Genomic DNA, 19,269 nt, shown 5'->3' with positions numbered 1-19,269 from the left:
TTGTAATGATTACAAGAGACCTTTTGCATAAAGCATATTCCAGTTACATTATATTCACACTCATAAGCATATTTCCATAAACATATGGAGTACAATGTCACAATCACGTTGCATCTTAGTATAGTAATCATTGCACTAAGATTAGTAGGACCAGGATGGATAAAAATCAATGATTTAGATCAGATTTTTTTTCATAAAATGCTTTTTGAGGGAAAAAAGATAGATACATTATAGCTCAAAGATATCTCATCATGGAATAAGGATTATAAATTCTAATTCTATAGTATGAGACAATATATTCATGTAATGTTTAAGAAGAGTTTTGTAAATTAGTTCCAATAGTTCATGGATTAGGGAACTAATCTTATGGGGTTCCAGGGACTTCTGTATAAATTATTTAGGTTAATCTTTCTATCTACCCAATGGACTCAGTGCTCAGTCTAGAAGATACCATCAGAGATGCTTAGTTTTGCAGTTCTCAGACTGTGGATTTGTCTCTCCAGAGATAACATGCTTGTTAACAGTAAAAATGTTTTAAAATAAATAAATAAATAAAATATATAGAGGTGAAAAATAACAGACCTCAACTTTGTCTCTCTGCAAATTTGTGCACACAGAGTCAATCCCTTACTTCTCTCTAACAGTGCAAAGTTTCAAAAAGTTCAATGAACAGAAGATTGTTGGGGGCAGAATAGATCTGGACAAGGAAAAGAAGTCTGGAGATGAATGTGAGAAGGGAGGGATAGGCAGTAGAAACAATAGTGAAACAGTTTGAGGAGCATATTCCAGAAGTCTTGAAGTCTTTCTGAGTGTAGCCTTCATTGATTTGAGGTCTACTATACCATTCTCTCATGAGAAGGGAAAACCTATAATGGCAGCAGGCCGTACAAGACACCCAGTTTGGGAATAAGAACCATTCAAGAAATACATGTTTGCTGATGATGTTTTAAAGAAAGTCACATCAGTGAACTGGTGGAAGTCACTTAAGCACTTGGATTCAGAGACCGTTGAAGTGATAATCTCACTTAACAGCAGTAGCTTCTTCTGCCACTGTAGAAAATAAGTTTTTCCTTTGGACTAATTCATTACAAATTGAGAAATTGTTTGGGACCTAAAAAAGCAGGAAAGCTTGTTTTTCTTTTCCAGGTTATGAACAAACAGGAAAATGAAGGTGAAGTTGACTGAGTTAGCTGCAGAAGCCAATATTTTAAGTTTCTCATGTTGGCTCTGTCAGCCTCTGGCTGACGTAGTCCATTTAATTTTTTTTTTAAATATTGAATTTAACTATTTTAGTTTAAAACAATTTTAACAAAAACAAACCTGATTTTAAAAAACTTGAATGTTTAACTAAATTCAAAAATTCAGATGCACGTTTGTTAAGATATTATATGTTTGCTGTTGAAGAAAAAAAACAGACTACATAACGTTGTTGTTTTAGGTAAATAAAACAATTTAAATGTCTGTCTGGTGGTGATCTCCTCTTAATACAGCATGGCAAGAAAATCCTCCAAATATTAATGATTAACCTGTTGAATTGGAGATAGTTTACCTCCCAATGACTTCATAAATATCTGTTTCAATTACCTTTGGTAAATGAAATAACCAAACAATCATTCATTTTCTGATATAGCTGTAAAACTAATGTGAAAATAAATCACTTAAAAATGTATAGTGTGTGCCTTCTAAAAATGAGACCTCCATCTATCTGAGTTGTGAAGAATATGTATTAAGATTATAACAACCAACAAGAATTCACTTTTATGTAGAAACCACGATTAAATGGAGTCTTCCTGACTAGTGATTTAAATCACTAGCCCGCTGCCGGTCTGGGGTCCTGGCTGCCAGCCCATTGCCAGCTGGGGTCCCTGCCTCAGATCCTGCTCAGCCTGCTGCCGGCCTAGGTGAATGGAACCCCAGGCTGGCAGCGGGCTGAGCGGGCCGGCAGCGCAAGATCAGCATTTTAATTTAATTTTAAATGAAGCTTCTTAAACGTTTTGAAAACCTTGTTTACTTTACATACGACAATAGTTTAATTATATAATATATAGACTTTTCGAGCGACACCTTCTTAAAAAAAAAGTTAAAATGTATTACTGGCACGCAAAACCTTAAATTAAAGTGAATAAATGAAGACACAGCACACCACTTCTGAAAGGTTGCCGACCCCTGGCGTAGGTACTCCACTTCCCCGAAAGGCGGTAGATATGTCAGCTGGAGGGCACTGTCTACGCCAGGAGTTAGATCAGTAACTATGTTATATTGACATAAGTTGCTAGTGTAGAACAAGCCTTAGAGTGGCTGGAAATATGGCAGATAATGGGAAAAAAATGAAATTTTAGCTTGAATAATTGTAAAATATTGTAGATCAAAATAGTTAGTGGAAGAGAGACATTTGAAAAAGTGACATAGGTTTGATAGCTGACAGCAAATTGTGTCACCTCTGGCAGGGCTTTGCAATATTATATGGCAGCAAAAAAACCAGTGCAATTTTGGGCTGTGTAGACAGTGATGTCATAGAAGGATGTGATAGTCCAGCACTATAAAGGTCTGAGCTTTCACCTGAAATACTGCATTCTGTTCTGGAATCATGCATATTAGCAAGCTAAAGCTATATGGAAGGATTCCAGGAAAAGGCAATGAAAGTGATTTAAAGTGGCTGGAAAGACTAAAATTACTAAATGTTTCTTGGTTTAGTGACTGCTAAAAGTAGTAGGTCAGAGGAGAGAATATATACCAAGAAAGAGAGGATTTATTTAGAGTGATTTAAGTGGATGAAATTAAGTAAGGGAAAACTTAAGCAGAATATCTGGAAAAATGTCCAGAGCAGAAGATCATTTGAACTATGGAATAGTCTTTCAAAGGAAGTGGAGGAAACTTAATTGCTTGATGTTTAAAAAACAGGATTGGAGGAAGTGCTAGGAACATAAGGCCAGATTTTCAAGATCTCAGCCAGGGTGGAGTGATTTAAATCACACAACAAAAATCTTGATTTAAATCATTACTTTTAATCTTTGTTTTACATTTGTACTTTAGTTATTTCATTGGTTGGTAACCATTAAAGCGTCCTGATTTGAAACTAACTCTAGTCTTGACACTAAATGCTACTAATTGTAGCCTATATGCTAAATTGGTGGTTCTTTTTTATAACTAAAAGGAATACACTATATCTTTACAAATTGACTTAAGCAGTTATATAGCTTAACATATAACATTCAGTCTTAATTTTTATATTTTTTATTATATTATAAAATGGTGAATGATACATTTCTTATTTAATAAATTAGCCTTTTTTTACTTGTGATTTGTGTGTCGAGCTCTATTTGAATGAAAATTAGAATTCAATTTAAAATGCACACACAAAAAATAAATTTGGGCTGTATTAGTTAAATAAAATTACCTTAAATGTGCTTGATATGTAAGAAAAAGGTTTATCAGAACATATTTTACATTTAAAACTAATTGCTCTATTAAACAAAGGCAGTATTATAAACTGAGTTGATTGTTTCTGGTCACCCAGTGTCTGTCAAGGCATTAGAGCTAGTAAGTAGATCTCACCCTCTCACATCTCCATTTTATTCATCAATTGAAAGAGGAAAACAAACTTTCCTGGTTTCTTAACTTTGAATGAAGTAGTCATTGAACTGAACTAGTTGAATAAACTGAAATGAAGAAAATATTCTCTCTGCACCTGCAAAACACTGTCAAAAGTTAGTTTAGCTGGAAGGGAAGAGGCGGGGCCAGAGCCTCTCCTCTTCTGGCCACGCTGCCTGATTCAGCGCAGCGGCTGTCCTGGGGCTCAGCTTCTCTAGGGACAGTCGCTGAATGAGCCGGAGCCCTCCTCAGCATGCTCAGAGTCAGCTCCTGTCCCCAGAAGCTGAGCCTGGGCAAGGCAGGGAGCAGAGACAGCAGCAGCCCACTCCCTACCCAGGCTCAGCTTCTGTGGACAGGAGCCAATTCTGACCATGCCGGGAGGGGGGACCTCCAGCTCACCTGGCCCCTGTCACCAGAAGCTGAGCATGGGGGGGTGGCTTGCTGCTGCCGCATCCAGGCGCTTTCCCAGGCAGCTGCTGTGCTGCACCAGGCAGCATCCTGGAGTGGCTCTGGAGCCTGGCTGCCAGAAGAGCAGCCGAACAGCCAGGGGGAGCCGGCCCGATACAGCAGGAGGACAGAGCCTCCCCCTGCCCTCAGGTAACATGGGATGGGGAGGAGAGGACAGGGAGAGCACAGGGGCCTTGGGCTTGGGGCAGGGCAGAGTCATGTGGGAGGTCACGCGGGAATGTCACATGTCCACCTCCTTAGATGGTGTCCCTCTTTATGTCTCTCGCACTAGTCACCTCTGGCAGTGTTCCTAGGCGCACGAGGGGTGGTACCAGTGGCAGCAAAGGCAACCGGGTGGACATGTGTACGCCCTGGCCATGCCGGAAGAGTGCGCCCAGCAGCACAGCCGGCAGCTTGCTGGGTAACAGCCAGCACAGGCGCAGCACCGCGGACTGTGTCCGTGCGGGCTGGGGGCCCTTTGTTCTGCCCCGAGGCCTGGAATTGTTGTCAGCGGGTCTGGGGATACGTGAGGTACTTTTGATGACAGTGTTTGAAAATATTTTTGGGGCTATAACTAGAAGTGAGTGGATTGAGTAAAACGAGTGACTGAACACATGAACCTTACCTATTTAACAATAAGTTTATCTTGGTTGCTGAAGTGGGCTCTGCAAGTTGTGAAAATGCCTGGTAAGAGACTAAGTGAAGATAATATGTGATTGACTTCAAACTGTAAAGGCTTTATGGACAAATAAAGCAATTCCTCGGATGTACTGAGGAGGCAGGAAGAGGTTAGCACACGATTTCTCTGCTTAAAGACTCTTCTGGCAGGGCTCTTCTGAGTTGCACTGACACAAGTAGGTAACTTTTCATTTATAATAGAAGTAGTGTTACCCCCAAAACCAGACTTGAGGCACCCCCACAATAGCTTACTTATTTCAGTAACTCAATTATCTATTTTGGTAGGTGAAAGGATATGGCCTGCCCTAGATAAATTGCCAGGTTTTACCAGGGTTTCCCTTCAGGAAACTCTTCATGAAGTGAGCTGTAGCTCATGAAAGCTTATGCTCAAATAAATTTGTTAGTCTCTAAGGTGCTACAAGTTCTCCAGAAAAGCCTAACTCTTTACCCTTGGGAGGACATGGATACAGCCTGGTGCTCGAAGGATCAGGCAGTAATCTTCAAAAACAAAATATTCTTTATTTAATGTATTAATATTCCTCAATACAATAAATGTTGAAAGCATGCATTAAGAAATAGAAACACAAATTCTGTTAGAACAAATATGTGCATTAAAGTACCCAATATTGCAATGTCATGGAAGTGGTTTTGAGTATGTTCTACATGCAGTGATAATCATATGTAGGATGCTGACATCAGTTTTAATTAAACACTAAACTTTATACACAGCAACAAACATACATACAGATGCATCCAATTTTATTATTCCCAGCATACCCACTTATGAACCTTATTTCTATTTTTATATATTTATATATATATTTATATTTATATATTATATATATATATATATATATATATATATATATATATACACACATATACACACACACACACACACTATGGCTGTCATGCTTACTTTCTGCAGGCTTCTTTTCCCTCGCTCGGGATCCTTCTGTTCTATCTCAGATGCCCCTTCTTCGCTGCTGCTGCTTCTGCACCACTGCTCGCGGTGATTTTCTTCTTCCATCACAAAAACCTAACCCTTTTCTACTCTCTTTAATGCTCTGATCTGCCTCCTTCTCCTACTTCTCAACCTTCTACTCCTGACCTCTTCCTTCTGCTAATTCAAGCCTGTCAGCTCTCTGCTTTATATACAGTTTTTGGCCTATTCTGACTGGTTATTCCCTTAATCCTTATAATTAGCATACCTATTCTCCAATCATCTTTAAGCCCTCTCTGATTGGTTAGTTCTTATAAATCAATCAGGGCTGCTAGATGTCTGTCAATCGAAGCTGGACCTAGTTGTAAACTTGCGCCTTGCCTCACTGACCCCTCCCTTCAGGTTTTGGAGTCATCTGTGTTTAATCTCAGCCTGCATGCTTGCCATAGGCCAAATTGCTCCAAGACTGCCATCTTAGTGTTTCTGATTGTGACTACCCCAAACTGCCATTTTTACTATTCCTAGCTATAAGCACTTGAAACTGCCTTTATAAATTATTAAATACTTATGAATATAAACAATTATCTTATTTTCTTTATATTTCTTTATGTATCTTGATGTTAAGATCTACTGCTGCTACTCCAATTGTTACTAATTTAGATAATTTTATTTCTATATTTCCCTTGCTTCAGCTAATGCGGGCAGGGCAATGTTCTTAATACTGAATTCAGTAACCAGAGTAGAGCAGCTCAAAAATCTCTTGTATCAGTGGGGGAATGGAAAAGGAGGTATGTCAACATAAATGGAAATTTTAAAAATTAATTTCTGCATGCTAACTTCCCTTTTCGCAATATTAAACCTACTCTGCATGCAAGCCCCCCATGTTTCTAATCATCACATCATAAGCCATGTATAGATTGAGGAAAAGCAAATTGATTACTTAAGCATTGCCCAAAAAGCAATTTCAGTCAAAATCTGTGGCAGTCAGACATTTCTGCTATTGCCGAAACTTGGGCCCAACCCTTTGTTATTGGATGTGGCGCTGCATTGACACCAGTGAAGATAAGATTCTATTTGTAGCTTTAAAATGTCTTAGCTATTCAGACAACCACAACACAGTTGTAAATAGTTGAAAGGCTTTTGTAATTTTAAACATAATAAATGATTATTTATCTTCTTTGCCGTTGCTCTAGAGCTACACTATGGGTTAGCGGCTCACTGGTAGACTCAGGCAGTGCTCTGGGAATTGGGTTGCTTTCCCAAGAAAGTGGGAAGAATGGTGGAAACAAAAGAGGGCCCAAAGTTAGATGCTGTGATGGGGAATTGGAACTGCATATCACTTGGCCAGAGGCTTGAAAAGTCAAATGAATCTGGCACCTACAAGAGAAGACTTTTTTTATATTAGCTCTTAATCTTCTGTGTAAACGTTGCTGCTTTTAACTATTGAATTATTTTTCTATAGTGATGGCTTCCACAGACAGATGTGTGGTGCTTTACTTAGTTAAAGTACTTGCTCAGCACTTCACTATATTGGCAATATAACCAGGAGGGTTTTATGTTTGAATGGCTAAGGTGGTGGTGGGGAAGTCTAATGGTCCTAAAACATATTCAGAGACACAGATTCAGTGAGTAAGAGGTAGTTGTAATGCTGAAAAGGATCTAGATAATGTAGTGGACAGTAAACTAGATAGGGGCTTGCAACATACTATGCCAAAAAGAGCCAATGCGATACAGAGAATCAACTATGAAAATTTTGTTGGGCATATAAATTATATAAAATCTTAGCTCTGAGGTCAACAATTACTTGAAGGCTCTTATCTTCTAAAGCTGATTCATGTGAATGAGTTCATTAGCTAAATACAGTTCTTAGTGACAAAAGTGCCAACACAGCTGGCATCTTTGTTAGCAAGAAAAGCCAGGGATTGAGTGGGTAAGGAAACTGCACTTATCTCTAATCCTTAGAAGAGGCCCATCACAGAGCAGAATTGAGGCATGTTGGTAGAGTAGTATAGAGAATTTTGCTTTCGCACTGTCCATGCTGTACATCATGGGATAAATAGAGGACCTCAATTTCCATGATTATTGATTTAGTACCTTTCTTGAGTGCTAAAGTCACACCAACTCTGAAATATAAAAGGGGGGAAATGTGATCCTGAAAGTCTTTCTTTAAGCCTTCAGGAATTCCTGTAAACCTCATGAAACTTGATGTGCATTTAATGTATAGATTAAAGTATATGTAAATTAAAATACTGCTCCAAAATGAGAATAGGTCACCCGTAATGGCTCTCCATATCTTCAATAATGAAGCATAAATAATAAAATGATTCCTTGTTTAATAGTTTATTTAAGATGCTATTTGCTTTAAATAACTTCTCAGAAAAAGCATAAATAACAAGATCCAGACTCACATAGTGCCTTTTCTTAGTGATGAAGTTCAAGCACAACAGAAGTCCTTAAATTGAGAGAATCTCCCAGGAACTTCCAAATTTGTATCTTTCCCAATTTGACATGAATAATATCTTATATTTATCACTCTGTAATTGAGGCACAACCTGGTTCTCCTTTAAGGTGCTTTATAGATGCTTTGTAACTGAGTTCCTAAAATTTATGTGAAATTATTCCATTAATGTTTACCTTGCACGCATTTTTCTTTGTGTTCACCATCCAGAAATTCTCCAGATTCGCCTTTTAATACTGAAACCAATATAACCATTGTCTTCCTCAGAAAAATGTCTAGTATCCAGATTATACTTTAAAATCACGACAGTTACAGTTCTTTAAACTTTTTTGAGAATATTGACATACCTGCAGCCCAAATGACTTCTGCTGGAAGCCCTTCGGTTGTAATAAGTAGCCCTCCTACATCCATTTCTTCAGCTGAAGTTTTTAAAGGGTGGTATCTTAGCTGAGAGAAGCTCCAGGAAAAAAAAAATTCTCTCCAGATTTTTTTCTAAGGATTGGCTCTGGCTTCATCCTGCTTGGAACAAAAAATTGCCTCCTTTGATGTGTCTGTGTTGGCATAATTAATACGTGCTTCAGCAGTGGTGAAGGTTTTTATGAGAGAGGTAGAAACACCAGCACCCCATCTACTCTTAATATTTATACTGTTACCACCTGTGCAGTTGCACCATTCTTGACAGTTGGCCTAATATAGGTACTAGCTTTGGTAGTAGAAAAAGTGCTTGAGTGCACATGCGGAAATCTCCTGATCATTGGCATCATATGTCTAAACAAACAACTTTATCGAGCTTGTCTCCACTGTCTCCACTTGTCTCCACTGAACTGAGCATGGTTCTTAAAGAAAGAATATTTGTAACAGCTAGGAAAAATAGAACTTCCATTTGAACTCCAAATATATTTGCTGTCTTTGAATGTGGGCTCTCAGAGAAACTAAACTCCCTCTTGTCCTTGCCCCATCTACATTTTGGTGGCTGTCAAGATTACAAAAGCTAAAGTGTTAATTGAATATCCAGCAAAGTTAAAGATGGCCAATTGACTGGAAAAATTACTTGTATGTAAGAAAGCTGCTGAACTTCTGAAGTATAGTTCTTTTAATTACATTAATTGGGGAAATTATGCAACATGAGCACTTCTATATCAGGCAGGCTGCAACTGGAATTAACATTGCACCAGAAACTTTTATAATATCTAGTATATCAGCATTTTTTCCTATTCAAGTTTTCTTATACCTTTGACTGTATCTTCTTGGTAAAGTCAGTAAGATCCATTTAGCCTGGATCTTATTACCATAATAGGATCGCACATGAGTTATTACTTTGCATGGCTACTCTTAATAAAGTTACCTAATGTAAAGAATCCATCACTACCCCTTGTGATTTGGAATGTTTATTCTAGAAGATGTGCTCTGACTACCAATATTTTTCCCCACCCCAGAGAGAGACTAACTGGAGCCAGCTAACTTTTGTGCTGTTACTGTTAGGCTTATTTTCAACAGTACTTAAGTTTGTGATAAAACTTCTTATGGTCCTGTAAAATGTCAAACCCATCAGCAGCAATGCATGTCATTTAAGGAAGAGCAATCAAGTGTTCTACGTTCTTTATTTGTAAATTTTTGCATATATAAGGAAAAAATCTAATCACAAAAACCAGAAAGTGTTTGTAGTGAAGATTTGAATTTGAGATATGATCTATTGACCTCACAGGGTGGATTGTGCCATGTTCAGTTCTGCCCTTTTAAAGTTGTTGCTTTACCTGGCTCATACAAGTGAAATTTTTTCTTTGAGGCAGCAATTCTTAAATCAGCACTTCTTAAGAAATACTGGATGTGAGCTACAGTTGTTCTTAACTCTTTTCTTAATCATGTTTTTGTAGCATATATTATGCCTTTATGACAAAATGCTAAGTTTATATAAATATAATATCAATATACTTTTCTTTTGCTTAGTGGACTACTGTAACTTCTGAACACTTTTTTTTTTGTAGCATGCGTTTAATGAAAGTAGATTGTTCTTTCAGCAAAGCCTTTACATAGATTGTTCTTAAAAATAAGTAGTTCATAGTTGTGCTTTGGATGGTTTATCAAATAACTAAATCCTAATTTTACAGTGCTGACTGTTCCAGATTGAGACATTTGTGTCACTCAGAAATATGAAAGGGATGAGGAATGATAAAAATCAGGAATAGAGCAAAATGTATTATGTCAAACTAGTTCCTGATTTCAGATGAGCTACATTAGGGATGAGTTTGGCCCAGTGTTTGTTTTTAAGCCTTTATTTACTGCAGAGTCTGTCTTTTTATCCTGACAGACTCTAATCAGTAAATATTATTTAAAACAAGGAGAAAAGTCTGGTCAAGTGTACTTTTATATGCCATTAGCATCAAAAGAACTAAAATTTAAGCTGGTAGTGTTCACTGGTTATATACAGATTTAAAAAAAATGTTCATGCCAATGCACCTCAACACTTTAAAGAGGAAAAATGGAAAATTTATTGTGGAAAATGATTCGCTGCTCAAACAAATCAAACTTAAGGGGAATGTGGGGAATGGATTTTTGTTTTCCCTCCCTCTTATCTAATGTATTTATTTTTTCCTGTTTTATTTCTTGCAGCAATGGGTCAAGAAGCTGGCAAACCTGCTTGGCCCAAACCAGCAGGAGGATATCAGACCATTACAGGGAGAAGATATGGAAGAAGACATGCGTATGTCAGTTTTAGACCATCTTTGATGAATCAAGACAGAAATTCAAGCCAACAGAATGGAGAATGTGAAGGATTAGAATTAGATGATGTTCAAAAAGAGAAGTCTTTATGTGCGTTCTCTGTAATTTCAAACTGAGACACATTTTCTTTGGGAGGGAACGGAGATGGAAATGTATAGAATGTTTAAAGTCATATGAACAAACTACAGGTCATATGTTCTGCATCAAAAATTCAATGTGAAGTTTAATGAACATTAGTATTTATCTTGAAATGTTTAAATTTACTTCATAAAATAAAGTAGAGCAACACTGAAAGATTTAAATTTAATAAAATCTCACAAAACATATAATTGTAACCATGACTATATTATAGAAATCTTATCTTACCCCAGCACCAGATTCTTGAATAATTCACATGTAAGAGGAAAATACATCATGTTTATTTGCTGCCTCAAATCGAGCTAGAAAACAAAATACTTTACATTTCATGAGCCAAATTCTTCCATCATGTAAGTCCATTGACTTAGCAGAGTTAACCAGAAGTTAATTCGACTATTTGTAAATAATTACAATAAAAATATGAGAGCGAAAAAGAAATACTGAAATAGCAAATGGACATTATTTTCCCCTTTTCATGAATATTCAGTTTTCTTTGGTTTGCTAATTTTAAACTTCATCCATAATTCATGAAGTTAAAGTAGCATTCAGTTAGAATAATTGAATCTAGAAATTCAAAATGACCTATTAGATCATATGTATAGTCCCTCTTCTTTTGAGTCTATCGTATATTCGTAAATGTTTTTGCAGTCTAGTCTTAAATGTGCCAAGTAATATTTGTAAAAAGAAAAGGAGTACTTGTGGCATCTTAGAGACTAACAAATTTAATTATGCAAGTAATATTTACCACTCTTTCACTTAAGAGACTATTCCAAAAGCCAGAAGATCTCACTTTTTTGGAAACTCTTCACATAATTCCATTCCATTATTTTTGAAAGCTTTTTTTATTGTGCTAAGAAATTCCTGTTCCCCTTTTGTGTTTACATCTTTCAAATGTTCAGAGTGAGTTTTATGCAGATATTTACCTTATTTGCATCTTAGTTTTCTGGTAGATCAGTGCTAACCCCATGACTATTTTTGTTGCTTTTTTTTGGTCTGAACTCCCTGTAGTTTGTCACTATCTTTTTAGATAATGAAGTGCCCACATTGAACATATTGTTTAAGGTGTTCAGAGGAGGTATATGGTAAAAGGAATATTACCTCTCTGTTCCATGATGTGACTCTTCTACAGATGTAGCTCAAACTTTCATTGACTTTTTGCTGCTATATTTTCTTGTAAACTTATGTCTAATAGTAATGTGCTGTGCTCTATAACCCTTAAGTCTCTTCTTGGCATTTCTACTTTCCATATTTTCCCTGTCATTTAATATTTGTGTTTTGGATTATTTTATTCCCAGATGAGCTTGCATGTTTCCAGGCTGATTCTCATTTTATACTGAGAATACTGACCAAAACACAGGAGTTATCCCCTGCTAAATTCCATGCCATCTTCAATATCTACTTAAACAACCACAAAAGATAGATAGAAGGGACCTCACTATAACGTTTCATCAAAGGCAGCACCTCTAACAGTGCAATATCCTTTTAGTGTTGCAATGACAGCATGCCATGTAAGCCCAAATTCTACTGTGGGAAACCACAACCCGCATCATTGTGTTCCAGAAATGAAAGTACTATCAACTCACCCTTCTGATATGCCGTATCTTTTTTCAGATAAGACTGAAGAGATAAATAAAAATGTTGGGCTACCATAATTAGAGGTGACACTATCTGTGCCACTTATAATTCAAGGTTCTGCAGAAATCTGAGTCTATATGATACAAGTGTCTCAAGCAGCCATCTGGATTCTAATAGTAGAAATGTAGGGCTGGAAGGGAACTTGAGAAGTCATCAAGTCCAGCCACTTGTGCTGTGGGAGGACCAAGTAAACCTAGGCCATCTCTGACAGGTGTTTGTCCAACTTTTTTTAAAAGCTTCCAATGATGGGGACTCTGCGACCTCCTCTGGAAGCCTGTTCCAGAGCTTAACTATCCCTATGGTTAGAAAGTTTTTCCTAATATCTAACCTAAATCTCCTTTACTACAGATTAAATCCATTACTACTTGTCTTACCTCCAGTGGACATGGAGAACAATTGATCACCTTCCTCTTTATAACAGCCCTTAACATATTGGAAGACTGTTATCAGGTTGCCCATGGGTCTTCTTTTCTCAAGACTAAACATGCCTACTTTTTTCAAACTTTCCTCACAGGTGAGGTTTTCTAAACCTTTTATCATTTTTGTTGCTGTCCTATGGATTCTTTCCAGTTGCCCCTGTCTTGCCTAAATTGTGGTGTCTAGAATTGGGGTCTCATCAGTGCCTAGTAGAGCAGGATAGTTATCTCCTGTGTCTTACATAACACTCCGATTAATATACCTCAGAATCATATAAGCCTTTTTTGCATCACATTGATGACTCGTATTCAGTTTGTGGTCCATAATAACCTTGAGCTCCTTTTCCGCAGTACTACCATCTAGACAATTATTCCCCATTTTGTATTTGTGCATTTGATTTTTTTCCTTCCTAAAGTGAAGTACTTTGCACTTGTCTTTATTGAATTTCATCTTGTTGAATTCAAACCAATATAACTTGCCAAGGTCATTTTGAATTTTAAACCTGATGTCCAAAGTGCTTGCAATCCCTCCGGTCTAGTGTCATCTGCGGATTTTTTCCACATACTCTCTACTTCTTTACTAAGTCATTAATGAAAATATTGAATACTGGATCCAGGACTGACCCCTGTAGGACTCCGCTAGGTATGCCCTTCCATTTTGACAGCAAACCATTGATAAGTATTCTTTTAGTACAGTCTTTCAATCAGTTGTGCACCTACCTTATAGTAATATAATCTAGACCACATTTCCCTAGTTTGCTTATGTATTTGAATAATATATAACATTTTTAATTATATTTTTTTTTAAAGAATATACTTGGGTACATCTATTTAACCATGCATATTTCATTCTTCTTTATTCAAAACTCTTTTCTCAGATGTATACAAGCTTTCTGTGCTTCTAACAGTGGTTTAAATTTCATAAGTGCATGCACTGAGTTATGCATGCAACTTGAGGTTTCCATGCAAACTTGAATATAAATGTTCCAACCCTGATTTGCATGTGCACCAGTCAGAGGTATGCAAGAATGTACATACTTTTGAAGATTTGGGTCACTGTTCACTTCAAAGCTGATCGGATGCTATACTTTCTTTTACTTATTCAACCTATTTCTAGCTTTTTCCACTCCGTTTTCAAAGTCTGCCATTCTTGATGTTCATTGTCATGTTACCATCAGAGGAGTCTACCCTCAGTTTTACTATCAAACCTAATTGCAGTTAAATCATTGTTGCTAATTGGAGCTTTTACATTTACTTGTTAATTTCTCTGTGTAAGTCAAGAATAGCATTCTTGCTTGCAAGTACAGAATAGCCCTATTTAAAATCCCATTTATGGTACCAATAAATGGCTTCTTCAGATCCTTGCAGAATGTGCATTTTTGCCCATTAATGTATGGGTAGTCTAATTATTAGCAGTATTATTATTAGCAGCAAATTTTTCAGTTTCCTTAACTTTTGAAACATACTAAATTCCTATAATTCTCATCTCAAACTTCTATTGTATGAAAGCAATTTAAAAGAGGCTGCCTGCAAATGTGTTTTTGTTTATAGGGCTCTTACTTATTTCTGCTGTCATGAGGGAAGCTGAAATTGTATCATTTAAGTTTGTTTGTTTAGACTTAGTTTAATAACTGGAACCAAAGATATATTAGCTGCACATAAGCATACATGTGATTAACGTACCTGATCATTCAATTGCACTGTTGTTCCAGTCAACTGCCAGCTTTTTCATGAGCAAGCATTGTTAATGAGAAACTTTATATTCAGTTTGATCACTCCAATGTATTCTTTCTTGCGATTTTCTATGAAGGTCCCAATCCATTGGTTCAAGTTTGTTCTGCTTTATCAGATGAACCTTCGTTACAGAATGGTGGATCTGAAGTTCTTGTTGGTAGAACTGAATTGAGAAAAACTGTCAAAACAAACACATCACCATTTTCTCCAGTATGCTATAATCAGGAAGGCAATCAAACCTCAAGGAGCAGTATGAATCCTGATAAAATTCCTGAGGACTGTGCAAAATATACTTCTGGCAAGTGTAGTGATCTGAATGGTCAGAATGGAATTGCTTTTGTAAACATTGACTCCTATGAACCAGATAGCAGTGATGGAGAGGATGATGGTGCACAAGTTGATCTTTCCTTAGCAAAAGAAGAAGCAGGCTTATTTCAAGAAACGCTGGATCACATGCTTTCTGAGTTGGAGAAAGAGGTAGAGTCCTTCAGTGGCATACAGTCACAATTGTCTACTTTTAATCATAATGCTTCCAGAGAAGTTTTTGAAGAACTAGGACCAGTGCCTTCAATGAGATATTATAGCATAGACTCAGATCTTGGCCATCGAAATAATAGGACATTTAAAAAATCATCTGCTGATGATGAAGCTAGAGGAAAAAATAACTTAAATGGTAGTGCCAGTTGTGAAACACAACCGAGAAAAATTATAGCTGATGTTGCAGTCAGGACCCCTGTAGGGATTTGTAATGAACTGAATACCAGTGATGGCAAGACTGATCAAGGAAATTCACCTGAACTGGTAGTGAGACCTAAAGTTAGAAAACAAAATGGTACAAACCCATTGGATAGAAAAAAGCTTACTAGTGATGATGAGGCAAAAAGCAGTACTAGAAGGAGGAGTGAAATTTTTGAAGCCCAGCAAGGCAGTGCAGAACGTGCCTTGAGAAATAGCAAAGAAAAAAGGAATTCCAATGTGTTCTTTGACCCAAGAGACTATGAAGATGCTCAAAAGAAAACAGAAAATGATCTAAAAACTAATGTAACCATCCAAGAAAGAACAGCTGCAGTAGATGATAGTGCTTTCTGGGATGAATTTGAAGATTGCAGCAGGCATTTACCTGGTTCCAACAAAGATGAAGACAGGTAAGATTTAATATATACATTATTGTAGCATCTTAAATTTGTAAAAATAATGTACTAATCTGAATAACTTTAGCAACTATTATGAGGTAATAGTGGTTTAAAAAAGACAAAGTAACTGGGGAATGAATATATAAAATGGCAAAACAAAAAATTTCTCTCTAAATTGTTTGTGACCTTTTCATGAGTTGCCATCTTTCTCCTCCTCAAATTGCTGTGCAATATTAATATATGTTGCTGTACCGAAAGCCAGAAATGCATCATTGTAGATAGGGTTTTTTAATTTTAACCAGCCCGTTTTTCATTCCACTAATATGTAAGGTATTTGTGCTTCAGTAAGAAGTGATAATTTAAAACCATATTGAATTATAATTTTCTGCATACAGCTATTTGTAGAGAAAGATTACTGAAATAATGACCAGTAAATACTATCTGTAATTTCCTGCTGTAGAAGCATTTCTTTTAAAAGATGTGCAAGGGTATGGTAGAGAGACTTAGCTGCTACAGTTGTGTATTGTACTAGGAGGTTTTAGATTTCTGAAACACTGACCTTCCTGCTATGCTTCAGTGTCTCCATTCTGTATTCAGCCCAAAGTGTACTATAAGCTAAAGCCCTCCACATACCATGGGACTCTTGGGGCATGTCTATACTTACCTCTGGAGCGATCGATCCAGCAGGGGTCGATTTATCGCGTCTAGTGAAAATGCGATAAATCAACCGCTGAGCGTTCTCCCATCGACTCCAGTACTCCACCAGAGCAAGATGTATAGGCGGAGTCGACAGGAGCGGACAAAGTTGACCTACCGCAGTGAAGACACCACGGTAAGTAGCTCTAAGTACATCAACTTCAGCTATGCTATTTTCGTAGCTGAAGTTGTGTAACTTAGACCAACTTACCTCGCGCCCCCTCCCCCTTCTCCTCCCAGTGTAGACCAGGCCTTAGTCTTTGTCAGAAACATAGATTATCATCCTGCATTCCAAAACAAAATATTTTGAAGATTGGTTAGTGGAAATGCAGTTGGATGAAGTAAGCATTTTGTTTTTGTAAGCTTATTTAAACTAATATAAAGAGAAATTTTGGAAGTCCTCTGTAGTAGCATACATAACGGGTGGCCAAACTGTGGCTTGTGAGCCACATTCGACTCTTTACCATTGACGTGCGGCTCACGGAGCCCCCATTCTTCACCTACCAGAAAGTGTGTGTGGGGGGGGAGTTTAGGACCTCTGCCTTGCAATGGGGTGGTGGGTTAGGGGCTTCTTCCCAGCGTGTGTGGGGGGTCTTTGGACTTCTGCTTAATAGGGAGGAGGATCTCGGGGCTTCAACCCCACAGGGCGCACCTGCTGGGGCTTGGGGCTTTAACAGGAGTGTGGCTGAAGCCCCGAGCTGCAGCAGGTGCCTCCCACGGGGCTGAAGCCTCAAGCCCCGGCAGGTGTGCCCCAGCTTTCGAACTTTTGAAGACTGTTATATGTGTCTCAGAGGGTCAGTAAGTTTGGCCACCCCTGCTATATAACTTTTAGAAGACTTCTCCTTCTTCCCATAGCTTCTGACTAGTTTCACTGACAATGAGTGTAGCCAGCTGTATAGTGAAATTGATGAGTATCTTGCATGTTGCACTTTTCATTTTCACTCTTTAGTTTGCCTTGTATACCCCATGACAGCAACAACCTAGTGGTTACTGTAGCTTGGTAAATATCCAGGAAATCCACCATACATAAGCATCTTATGCTGTGAGTAAACTTTAAATGTTATGAAATGCATAAAATGTAATTTCTGTATTTGAGAATGACATGTAGTATTCGTTCTTTAATTTACTCTTGTAAGAAAGACCAACTGCTGATATGATCCTCATTGAAGTTTTAGTGATCATACTGATCTGCAAAAACTATAAATAGAAGAAATATCCATAGGTGTAATACCCAAAGGAAGAATTATTCTAAAATGATTACTAAATTGTTGAGATCTTAAAATCTTTTTAAAATAAGTCTTCAACTTGTTGCTGTATTTTTTTGTTTTTGTTATAAAAATACTAACTACCAAAACGACATTAATGGAACATTAGGCTTGCCTCCTTGTGTTAAATTTAAAGATAGAATTAAGGTTCACAGGCCATCCATAAACGTGTTTTATGTAGCACTTTCTAGCCTAAAGATCCCAAGGCAACTTTTTAAAACTACTACCAAATCTTACAAGCGTAGGTGCCTAAATTAGATACCTAAATAAGTGGCCAAGGGGTGTGTGGATGTTAAGAGGTGCAGAGCATCCTAGCTACCACTGAGGACTACTGCTTTTACTGGTAGGAATAAAGGAAAAAGGGACAAGTTGTTAGTTATTCACCTGTTTAATTTGGTAATTTCTTTTAAACACTTCGCCTTGGTTGGTCAGGAAGTTAAAGGTCCTTTACTGTGAGGGAATTCTTGAACTCTCTTTGGGTGTTGTTCAGGGTGGATTTGATTTAAATCACGATTTAAATCACTAGTCAGGAAGACTCGATTTAATCATAAAAGTGCTTTCTTGTTGGTTGTTATAATCTTAATACATATTCTTCATAACGCAGAGATAGAGGGAGGTTTAATTTTTAGAAGGCACACACTATACATTTTTAAAGTGATTTATTTTGAAAACTTTTCAGATTAGTTTTACAGCAATATCAGAAAATGAATGATTGTTTGGTTATTTCATTTACCAAAGGTAATTGAAGCAGGTAGTTCACCTCCCAGTGACTTGAGAAATATCTCCAATTCAACAGGTTAATCATCATTAATATTGTGAGGATTTTCTTGCCATGCTGTATTAGGAGAACATCACCACACAGACATTTAAATTGTTTTATTTAGCTAAAACAACAACGTTATGTATTCTGGATTTTTTTCTTCAACATTAAACGTATAATATTTTAACAAAACAAGCATCTGAATTTTTGAATTTAGTTAAACATTCAAGTTTTTTAAAATCAGATTTGTTTTTGTTAAAATTGTTTTTAACTAAAATAGTTAAATGGCATTTTTTTAAAAAATAAATAAGTCGATTATGTCAGCCAGGTCAACACGAGAAACATACAGTATTGGCTTCTGCCGCTAAGTATTGTCTTCACCTTCATTTTCCTGTTTGTTCATAGTCTGGAAAAGAAAAACAAGCTTTCCTGCTTTTTCAGGTCCCAAACGATTTCTCAATTTGGAATGAATTAGTCCAAAGGAAGAAAATATTTTTTCTACGCCAGCAGAAGAAGCTACTTCTGTTAAAAGTGAGATTATCACTTCAACAGTCTCTGTCTGAATCCAAGTGCTTAAGAACTGGAGGAAGTTCTCTGGTGTGCCTTTCTTTAAAACATCATCAGCAAACTATATTTCTTGAATGGTTCTTATTT

At 37.1% G+C, this 19,269-nt stretch overlaps 1 protein-coding gene across 7 annotated transcripts in view; it reads left to right on the top strand.

The window, feature by feature from the left end:
• The window catches only part of PJA2 (praja ring finger ubiquitin ligase 2), an 89,892-nt gene that overhangs the window by 35,477 nt on the left and 35,146 nt on the right, over window positions 1-19,269 (top strand). For 5 of the 7 annotated variants that reach the window (XM_043514892.1, XM_038402760.2, XM_043514894.1 and 2 more), the window contains 2 exons: window positions 10,728-10,928; window positions 14,838-15,906. In XM_043514892.1, coding sequence (XP_043370827.1) covers window positions 10,730-10,928; window positions 14,838-15,906 — 1,268 coding nt within the window. In that variant the 5' untranslated portion in view covers window positions 10,728-10,729. The remainder of the gene's footprint in view (window positions 1-10,727; window positions 10,929-14,837; window positions 15,907-19,269) is intronic. The other 2 variants (XM_043514895.1, XM_043514893.1) reach the window with 1 other exon arrangement.

This window comes from Dermochelys coriacea, chromosome 5 (assembly GCF_009764565.3).
Source record: "Dermochelys coriacea isolate rDerCor1 chromosome 5, rDerCor1.pri.v4, whole genome shotgun sequence".
Classification (NCBI taxonomy): domain Eukaryota; kingdom Metazoa; phylum Chordata; order Testudines; family Dermochelyidae; genus Dermochelys; species Dermochelys coriacea.
Note: the sequence above shows the minus strand (reverse complement) of the source record. Positions and strands in the feature narration are given on the sequence as shown.